This window comes from Myotis brandtii, unplaced genomic scaffold (assembly GCF_000412655.1).
Source record: "Myotis brandtii unplaced genomic scaffold, ASM41265v1 scaffold277, whole genome shotgun sequence".
Taxonomy (NCBI): Eukaryota; Metazoa; Chordata; class Mammalia; order Chiroptera; family Vespertilionidae; genus Myotis; species Myotis brandtii.
In genome coordinates this window covers 709,425-720,041 of record NW_005360548.1, presented here as the reverse complement: position 1 = coordinate 720,041, position 10,617 = coordinate 709,425, and the positions used below count along the sequence as shown (strand labels likewise).

At 50.3% G+C, this 10,617-nt stretch overlaps 1 protein-coding gene across 1 annotated transcript; it reads left to right on the top strand.

Annotated features, from left to right (window-relative positions):
* Positions 1–6: 6 nt before the first annotated feature.
* Positions 7–8,739, top strand: RAB4B (RAB4B, member RAS oncogene family). Its single transcript, XM_005868781.2, has 8 exons — positions 7–46; positions 1,317–1,397; positions 1,668–1,782; positions 3,021–3,083; positions 3,161–3,315; positions 4,396–4,491; positions 4,592–4,722; positions 8,372–8,739. Exons 1-7 carry the CDS (start codon positions 31–33, stop codon positions 4,705–4,707), a joined length of 642 nt encoding a protein of 213 aa, XP_005868843.1. The 5' UTR covers positions 7–30; the 3' UTR covers positions 4,708–4,722; positions 8,372–8,739.
* Positions 8,740–10,617: the final 1,878 nt, after the last annotated feature.

Genomic DNA, 10,617 nt, shown 5'->3' with positions numbered 1-10,617 from the left:
ATTGCGGCCCTGAGCGGCCACGACCGAGTCATGGCCGAGACCTACGGTGAGGATTCTGGGCGTCTGCTGCGGTCGGGTGTCCGGGCCCTGGAAGGATGCGGCCTGCGGGAATGGGGCGGGGCTTTAGTCAGGGGGCGGGGTCTGGTATTATGGGGCAGGGCCTAGTGTGTGCTGGGAGGGGTTTAGTGGGTCTGAGGCTGAGCTTAATCGATTTGGGCGGGGCCTGCGGGTCTGGTTATGGGTTTAATAGTTGGGGCGGGAATTGAGGGAGGCCTGGCATGATGGATCAGGTGGCTTTGAGGGAGAGGGTGGGCCTTAAAACGTCGGGGCGGAGCCTGCGTGGTTGGGGCAGGGCTGAATAGCAGGGATCGAGTTTGATGGACTAAAGGGTTTCCTGAAGGGATGCTCTGGACCCTGTGACTGCTCTGGCTTGAGAGGTCTGGAATAGGGTTGAGGATGAGTTGTCTTTGAATTATGGGGTGGGGCTAGTGGCAAGGGGTGGGCCTCAAGCTTGAGAATAGGGGCAGGGCCTTGGGTAGAGGGGAAGGAAGGAGGGACTTAGAATTGGAAAATCAGGATGGATGGATAGGAGGTGGGAGGACAGGGTGCAGTAGAAAGATCACTGGTTTAGGAGTCAGAGGGAGCAGCACTCATTCAACAAGTGCAAAGACCCTGAGGCCGGAAGCAGCTTGTCATCTTCAGGGAGTAGACTGAAAGCCAGAGGCTAGAGTGGAATTAATGAGTCAGAGTGGTAGCAGGTGAAGTCATGAGGGGCAAGGGTGATATTGTAGTCTTTTTTTTTTTTTTTAAATGTTCCCAGTAGGCTGAATGCTATGCTACCAACATAGCAGAAAAAACCTATTGGGGAAATGTTTTGTGGTCATGTCCACGGCAAATGAGGAGATTGTAGTCCTTGATAAAAGAGGCCTTAGCATTGTAATAGCTAAGATCTTGGACTCTGGAGCCAGTTGGCCTGGGTTTGAATACCCGCTTTGCCTAGCTGGGGGGCCTTGTTCAAGAGAGTTAACCTTTCTGGCCTCAGTTTCCTCATCTGGAAAATGGGGATAATTATTAGTACAACTCCCTCATAGAGTTTTCCTGAGGATTAAGGGAGTTGTTGATGTAGGTAAAGAACTTTAGAACTGTGTCTGGTACATGGTAAGCATTATATAAGAATTTTCTATTATTATTGTTACCCACTACTCTGCTTGTATTTGTTTCTCTCCCTGTAACTGTAATGGCCTCTTGGTTTCCATATTTTCTCCTGTATGTTTCTCTTTGTCTGGATTTTCCTGATTCTGGCTCCATCTGCTCAGACTTTCTCTTCAAATTCCTGGTGATTGGCAGTGCAGGAACTGGCAAATCATGTCTTCTTCATCAGTTCATTGAGAATAAATGTGAGTGTCTGGGAGTGGTCCCGGGAGCACTGAATGATGGGTATGGGCATGGTGTGAATAAGTGGGCAATGGTTGGATGGACAGGGGCAGAACTGCCCATAGATACACTCCAGTGTTGGCTGCCTGGTTCTTGCTATGGTGTATGCTCTTTGCTAGTTCCTCCTTGAGCCTCAGTCTCCCCAGAAATGGGAACGGGTTGAGGGGGCCTTGGAGGACAGGGAATCCTCTGAGCCCCTGCACTGCCTCTTTTTGCCCTCCCACTACTCCCAGTCAAACAGGACTCCAACCACACGATCGGAGTGGAATTCGGATCTCGGGTAGTTAACGTGGGTGGGAAGACTGTGAAACTGCAGATTTGGGACACAGCTGGCCAGGAGCGGTTTCGGTAAGTGGGCTGGGCTCCCAAGGAGAGAGAGAGTGGGGGTGGGGGAGGAGAGAGGAGAGGAAATGGGAGAGAGAGGTGTGCAGAGACACTTGGAGATACAATGATAGGGGCAAGGGGATACTGAGAGGGCAGGCAAGGCAGAAGGAGAGAGACAGAGACTGAGTAGCAAGTACAGACAGACAAAGAGAGGAGGAGCCTGGAGAGAGGATGACAGAGACAGTGAGAGAAACAGAGACTGAGAAAGAAGCATAATAAAGGGTGAGAGAGCCAGGGAGAGACCAAGCCTGAAGAGAAAGATACCTGGGGTGGGCATCAGAGGGTAGAGATGGAAAGAGAGGGACTAAAACAGAAAGAGAAAGGGACACTTGAAAGAGATAAACAGAGGAGAGAGAAAGAGAGAGACCGAGAAGAAGAGAAAGATAACTGAGATGAGACAGAGAACAAAGACAGGGAAAGGGGGACAGGACTAGCAGAGAGAGTAACGAATAGTTACTCAGTGCACAGTATGTCTTCAGGAAATGTCTGGAGAAAGGTGATAGACATATAGAAACCCTGAGTCTGAGGAAGAGACAGAAGAGAAACAAGAGAAGAAGAGCTGCTAAGTTAATCGTGTGTTAGTTTACTGTGTGAGGTGCACAGACGCCAGGCCAGAGACAGAGAGGGCGAAGGAAAGACAGGTGTGCGACACAAACTGGGTTTGCAGTAAGTGCTCAATAAATGCTGCGGAATGATTGCATGCGTTCTAGAGGACCCAGACTGGTGGTACAGGGAGATGCAGACAGTTGGCCACACTGGGAAGGGGGCCTCCCACAGACACAGCAGAAGAGGGATAAACAGATGTAGTTGCATAGCATCTGGCCAGGACTAGGCAAAAGGGAGATGACAGAAAATGTGAGAATGAGACAGAGACAGAAATAGAGATTTAAACACTCACACACACACACAACAGAGACAGAGAGAAAGACAGACCAATGAAGGAATACAGAAAGACAGGGACACAGGAGAGTCAAAGACAGAGAAAGACTAAGAGGCAAACAAAGAGCTAAGTGATATAGAGGTTGAGGGAGATAGAGACTGTGAGACAGAGAGGCATTGTAGTGAGACCAGATCATGCCAAGTTTTGGGGGAAGGGCCAGTAGTGAAGGGGGCCTCCAAACCACCAGTCTCTCTCTGCAGAGGGGGGCAGTCTTGGGGCAGACCCCAGCCTCTGAGGTGACTGGGTCCCCCTGGCCCCCCAGGTCTGTGACACGGAGTTATTACCGAGGGGCAGCTGGAGCCCTGCTGGTGTACGACATCACCAGGTAGGTGTACGAAGTGGATGGGGTAGGATCTGGGTGGCCCCTCTCCTGCACCTACCTCCCTTTTTTCTTCTCCACAGCCGGGAGACTTATAACTCGCTGGCTGCTTGGCTGACAGACGCCCGCACACTGGCTAGCCCCAACATCGTGGTCATCCTCTGTGGCAACAAGAAGGACCTGGACCTGGAGCGTGAGGTTACTTTCCTGGAGGCCTCCCGCTTTGCCCAGGAGAACGGTGAGAGCCATAGGGTGAGCCACAGGGATGGGAACAGTCCACTGGGGCCGTGGACCTTCTGGCTCTCTCTGGCCGTGTCCAGCAGGAGCATGTGGAGGTTTAGAGAGGGCTGAGTTCAAATGTGAGTGTTGCCACATGTATGTCATGTGACTGCTCTGGTCCTCAGTTTCTTTGTCTAGAAAGTGGGGCTCACAATGTTTCTGTCTCACATTCCACATGATGGTTAAGGGGCATGGTTCATGGGAAGCCTTCAGCACCCCCTGGATGGAGTGGGTACTTGATAATGCTGGCTGCTAAGAAGGTTTCAACCACCATGGCGAGGGTACAGGGTATTGGTGTAAGCTAGAGACTGCAAACTCCAGTGGCCCTAGGGGACAGGCATGTTTTGTGATTAAAGGAGATAGGTTGGGGTTGACCATGTTCGCAGGCACTGGCATCAATGGAGTGTACAAGACTGATAGCCTGTTAAAAGGAATGCAAGTACAAACCCATTTGAAAATATTGTGTTGGCCAAATGTCTGCTGGCTTAGGGACTGTCCATGTTCTTCCAGTTTGTAACCTCCAGGTTTAGAGGAGGTTTTGCCATCAGAAAGATGTGGGTTTCAATCCTGGCTCTTAATTTACTTTGAGGCCTTGTCATATGACTGATGGGTGAACTGTAGTGGACCTGGGCCTTGCTAGATGGTGCTAAGGACACAGTGATGATGACAGCATGGGCCTAGCTCACAGTCCAGTGTGAGGTAGGTGGGCAAGCAAGTGCATTTCCACACAGTGATAACCCAGAGGGATCAGGACCAGGCTGGGGGAGACACAGGGGCCCATGGGAGCCCGAGGAGGCACCTGACCCATCCTGGGAGGTCAGGGAGGACTCTCTCGGGGAGATGTGTGATCTGAGCTCTGAAGGAAGAGCTAGGTGAGTACCTGGGGAGAAGGGCATTCATGACAGGGGAATGGTGTGTATGAAGGCCAGGAGTGAGGGCAAAGGTGGCACGTTTGAGGAACAGAATGAGAGGCAGCAGGTCAGGGTTGGAGTAGAGGATGGGGATTGACTGAGGTCCTGACCTGAGCGTCTGCCCCCAGAACTAATGTTCCTGGAAACCAGTGCTCTCACAGGGGAGAACGTGGAGGAGGCTTTCCTGAAGTGTGCCCGCACCATCCTGAACAAGATCGACTCAGGTGAGGCCCAGACTGACGGGAGTGGGAGTGGGAGTGGGAGTGGAAGGTAGGGGCCAGAGGTTTCCAAGGGACCCATCCTGACCTCTCCCCTCGCTCCCAGGTGAGCTCGACCCCGAGAGGATGGGCTCAGGCATTCAGTACGGTGATGCTTCCCTTCGCCAGCTGCGGCAGCCTCGGAGTGCCCAGGCCGTGGCCCCGCAGCCCTGTGGCTGCTGAGACCTGCGGAGCCAGGTGGGATATTGGGGACTCAGGGACTGCAGGGGTGGTCTCCTGGCAAGGGGGAGTATGGAACAGAGACAGAGACACAGAAAAGGAAAGGTGACAAGAGAAACAGCAAAAGAAAAATGCAAAAACACGAGTTAAAGGAACCATCTTCCTGGCCAGGGGAAGTCTGGCCTGGATCTCTGACCCTCCCATTCATATTTCATGAAATATTCATTGAGCATCTACTATGTGCCAGGCCCTGTTCAAGTCACTCATGAAACACAAAATCTCTGCCTTCAGCCCAGCCAGCATGGCTCAGTGGTTGGGCATTGACCTATGAACCAGGAGGTCATGGTTCGATTCCCGGTCAGGGCTCATGCCCAGGTTGTGGGCTAGATCCCCAGTGTGGGGTGTGCAGGAGACAGCCGACCGATGATTCTCTTTCATCTCTGAAATCAATAAAAATGTATTTTAAAAAATCCCTGCCTTCATGGAGGAGACAGACAATAAATAAGATACATAAGTAAATTATATAGTCATTAAGGAGATAAGAGCTGTGCAGGGCAAGGAGGGGTGTGGGGTGGGGAATGGAATTTTGAACAGGAAGATAAGGTAAGGCCCTACTGAGAAGGTGACATTTTTTTTAATCCTCAACCAAGGATATTTTTTCCATTGATTTTTCTAGAGAGAGTGGAGGGGACGGAGGAGGGGGTGAGAGAGAGAGAGAGAAACCTTGATGTGAGAGAGAGACATTGATTGGTTGCTTCCCTCACCTGCCCCAACCTAGCTGGGGAGTGAACTTGAAACCCAGATATGTGCCCTTGACTGGGAATCAAACCCGAGACGTTTCGGTCTTTGGGCTGATGTTCTAACTACTGAGCAAACCGACCAGGGCAAGAAGGTGATATTTGGGCAAAGACTCAAAGAAGGTAAGGGAGGAGGTTATATGGGGATTTGGGGAAAGAGTGTTCTAGGCTGAAAACAGCTAGTGCAAAGGCCCGGTGGCAGTGCTATGCCTGGCATGAGTAGAGAAGACAAAGGAGGTTAATGTGGCTGGAGTGGAGTGTGTGTGTGTGTGTGTGTGTGTGTGTATGTGTATGTTGAGGGGGTGGTATGGTATAGCAGGAGATGAGGTCAGAAGTGGAGGGAAGCAGATCAATTAGGGCCTTCTGAGCCACAGGGAGGACTCTGGCTTATACACTGGATGGGGTGGGAGCCATAGGAGGGTTCTGAGCAGAGGAGGGATGGGATCTGATTCGGGTGTTCATAGGGTCCCTCTTACTGCATATAGTGGGGGACTGTGTGGAGGGCATGACCTGGAAGACCAGTGAGCAGGCTACTGCAAAGTGAAGGTGAGAGATGATGGTGGAGGAAGGGGGGCAGAGAAGGTATTTAGGTGTATATAGGTTCTGTATCCTCCCTGGTTTCTGTCTCCAGTCTTGTGCCCTCTTAATGTAGCCATTGGGTCTTTCTAAAGCACATCCTATCCTGTCTCTCTTGCTTAAAACCATTCATGGCTCCCAGGGTCCATGAGACACAGCTGAGGCTCCTCAGCCTGGTGTTTGACTCTGCATCTCTTTCCTGCCTCAACTTGCATCTCTTTCCACCTCTCAGGCCATTGTAGCCACACTAAAGTTTTTTCTATATTTCTGGGTCTTTGCTCATTTTGCTTCTTCTGCCAGGAACACTGTTCCTTCCCTCTTTTCCATACTAACTTCCTCCCTCTCCTTCAGGAAGCCTTGTTTATTCCAAACGACTTGACAGGCTTGCAAGATCCTACAGGATTTGGTCCCATCCTGACTTCTCTAGGGGTGTGAATGTCCTCCCAGTGCTCCCTCTGCACTTCATGCCCATTTCCCCTCCCAGCCATTGGCAGTTCCAGAGTGGCTGTGGGGGAACGGGGTTATACTGGATAGGCTTTGAAGGCAAAACCAAAATGATTTCCTGATGAGTGCATATGGAATTTGAGAGAGAGGAGTCCTGGGTAAGTTCCTTGGGTAGTGCTCTTTTTTCCATCCAGGCCTTTCCATCTGCTGTGCCTCGGTTGGGTGCGCCTGTCCTCCCGCCTCCTTTCTTACACCAACTCCTATTCTTTTTCTTCCTTTTATCCCTTGAAAGACTCTGGCTATGCAGAAATGAATGAGTACACTCTTCCCCCCAGGGCTTAGCCCAGGGTCTGTTTCAGGGTTTGCTCTCAGGGAATCAAATATAGTAAGATGATGTTTTTTCACTTTGTTGACTGCAATCTGCTGGAGGAAATATATGTTGATCTAATACAGGCACACACATAAAACTGAAACACATGTTTTCTTAGCACCAATATTCTTTTTTTTTAAATTGTGGTGATATTCACATAAGATAAATCTAGCCATCTGAAAGTGTGTCATTCAGTACTTTCACAAGATTGTGCAACTACCACCTCTGTCTAGTTCCAAAACATTTCATTACCTTAAAAGGAAACTCCGTACCCACTAAACAGTCACTCCTCGTTCTCTCCAGCCTCTGGCACCCACTTATCTGCTTTGTATCTCCATGGACCAATATCCTATATCATAACAGCCTAATATGCTAAGTGTCTGACCTTTCGACCAATTGCAATGATGTGCACTGACCACCAGGGGGCAGACGCTCCGACTGGTAGGTTTGCTTGCTGCTGGGGTCTGGCAGATTCGGACTGGGCAAGACAGGCTGGACACACCTTGGAGCCCTCCCTCAATCCCTACCAGGCCCAATCGTGCACCGGTGGGGTCCCTTGGCCTGGCCTGCACACTCTCGCAATCCAGGACCCCTCAGGGGATGTTGGAGAGCCGGTTTTGGCCCTATCCCCGCAGGCCAGGCCGAGGGACCTCACCCGAACACCCGGGCCTCTAGTTATTACATATGATGCACTCCGATATTTTCTATGTATTCCATTTTATTCTTTAAAAAAATGTTTTTATTGATTTTAGAGAGAGAGAAGGGAGAGGGATAGAGAGATAGAAACATCAATGAGAGAGACACATGGATTGGCTGCCTCCTGCATCCCCCTCCTGGGGATTGAACCTGAAACCGGAAATCGAAATGGAGACCTCTTGGTTTATGGGTTGATGCTCAACCATTGAGCCACACTGGCTGGGCTCTATTTTATTCTTTTTCAATCAAAGATTGGTCGAGGCTGATTTCCCATCCCATTAATCCAGTGTTGCACATTGGAATCACCTGGAGATCTTTAAAAGTTACTGATGCCTGGGCCTCCCCCCAAAGATTCTGAAGTGATTTCAGGATTCCTGGAAGCTCCCAGGCATTGATATCTGTAACAGAGCAAGAACCACTGACTGAATGTGTATCCTCAGTTTAGAAAGCCCTAGAATAAGACCTGGCGTCAGGATGATCCAGGACTGTAGAAGTTACATAGAGATACAAAGGTGGGGACATGAAATTTAGACACTGAGCTACCTTTTTACAGACTCAAGGAGACAGCTCTCTGAGGAAACAAGGAGAAACTCTCACAGAGAATGCCACAAATTACATGCAGATGAGAAATAGAAAGTCAGATAATGTAGAAACTCCTGGAGAGAGAGAAAGGTATGGAGAGACAGACACTGATAGGAGGGCACAAAGATACCCAGAAATGAGACAGACACACCAGCTGGACAGAGCCAGGATCCTTCCAGTTCACCTCACACTTTTCTTTCAGCTCACCTGTTCTCCAGGACCAGCCCTGTCCTTCTGACTGGGGTCCAGACCTAGGGCCCGGGAGGCCAAGTCCCTCACCTGGCCCCAGAGAAGCTGTCCTGACACCTGTTCCCCTTCCCTGGCCTGGTTGGGCCTGGCTGAGGGGCAAGACTGAGCCATGGGGGAGGGGGGAATCCATACCTGCTGCTGCTTCCTCTGTCTTGGCTACCCCCTATCCCCCTCGAACTCCTAACCATTCTCAAAGAGTTCCCAAAGCCTGTGACCAGGGCCATTGGCCCCAGCTCCCCCCGCCCTGCCATTGCGAGTACGAGTTATTTATTACCTGAAGGCTTACTTCTCCACTCCCATAAAGCATTGTTTATACCTGTGTCTTGGCCTTCATCATTTTGGGATGGCAGGGAGGGAGGGGAGGCAGAAGAGGTATCCAATGGAAGAATGAGTATCATGGTGTTTGGGGCCACGTTTCTGGATCAGACATGGTGTGGGGGTACACCATGACTCCATGACTCCATGACTCAGGTAGGTGCCTGTTAACGAGGGAGTCTGTCACTGTGTGCACATTTTGTGACAATGTGCGCTGGAGGTCCACATATATAACACTGATGTCCCTGTGTGCCATTATTGATGGTATCTGTCGGAATATGTGCTGCTTGTGTGTGTGGCACTGTTGTTTGTGATAATTCTGTGTCCTTAGTGATTGTATTCATGAGGCTCTTTGGGACATCGAACAACATGAATAAGAATTTAGGCCTGTGGGTGATACCTATACATGCCTGATGCCTGAAAGCCTGGGTAGTGTCTAACTTGCATGAGTGCCTCTTAGGTCTTTGTGTGTGTGTGTGTGTGTGTGTGTGTGTGTGTGTGTAAATATATTTTTTATTGATTTCAGAGAGGAAGGGAGAGGGAGAGAAAGAAACATCAATGATGAGAGAATCATTGATTGGCCACCTGCACGCCCCTCACTGGGGACGGAGCCCACAACCAGCACATGTGCCCTGACCAGGAATCAAACGGTGACTTCCTGGTTCATAAGTCTATGCTCAACCACTAAGCCGTGCACGGCAGTCTTTGTGTGTTTTGATGTGAATTTGACTCCTTTGATACCTGTATGTGACCATGAACCCTTTCTGTGTGTATGTGGGACTTTGTGCAACCTGGACTCACGTGCATACTGAATCCAGCCCAGTATATTATCTGTGTCCAGGTGAACCTAGGACACCTCATGCTATGCCAGGGACAGATAAGTCCCCTCTGGACACTCCCAACTGCTTAGCCACCCTCAAGTCTGCTTTAACCCACACAGGGAAGGCCTGCGTCTCTGTTCCACCTAGCCAGGGGGTGGGGGCATTTAAGTGGACCTCCCTTCCGTCTGGATGTGTCAACCTCCAACACAATTCTCCCAGGCTCAGTCGCCTAAAATGTTCTTAAAAGACAAGGCTGGCCCTGACCGGTTTGCCTCAGTGGATAGAGCGTCGGCCTGCGGACTGAAGGGTCCCAGGTTCGATTCCAGTCAAGGGCATTTACCTTGGTTGCGGGCACATCCCCAGTAGGTGGTGTGCAGGAGGCAGCTGATCGATGTTTCTCTCTTATCGATGTTTCTAACTCTCTATCCCTCTCCCTTCCTCTCTGTAAAAAATCAATAAAATATATTAAAAAAAAAAGACAAGGCTGTCATGCAAACATCTCTGCATGGCTTTCCTGGGTTACTTTATTCTGACTCGAACACTTGTCGCGAGGGGACAGGGCGGAGTGGGTTATCATCCCTTCTAGTCTGAGATCCCTCCCCTCAAGGACATTCCGCACTGTTTTCCTCCGTTATATAAAGGCCTTATGTAAATTATTGCTGGCGTATTCATTTACATATATTTCCCAACTACCTGCGCCGACATTTCTCAATATCTCATCCCTATTCTTGAGCTGTGAGAAGGTGGGGCTGTCCATGTAAAAGACATCGATGTTTGCATGGCACATCCCGACCCGGCTACTCTTTCCGCAGCGTTCTCGGCTCTGAGAAGATGGGCTTGTCCATGTAAATAGCATTATTTGCATATCTCCCCCATGTCATTTGCATGTCAGCAGAAACTTCCCGGATTCAGCCCTTTCTAAATCCGAGCCTCCGTTCGCGAAAAGGGGGCGGGGCGTAGAATGCAAATGAGCCTCGTGTCGGCCAGCCCCCTCCCCTTTTTAGAGTGTGGCTGTTGTGAACGCCCATGCCCCGCCTCCCGCGGCTCGCGCCTGCGCACCGTC

Bases quoted from the DNA above. Each gene is read 5' to 3' on its own strand.
- RAB4B (XM_005868781.2), top strand. The intron at 1,398-1,667 runs GTGAGTGTCTGG...CACTACTCCCAG, and splicing joins TCAGTTCATTGAGAATAAAT to TCAAACAGGACTCCAACCAC. The intron at 3,084-3,160 runs GTAGGTGTACGA...TCTTCTCCACAG, and splicing joins CTGGTGTACGACATCACCAG to CCGGGAGACTTATAACTCGC.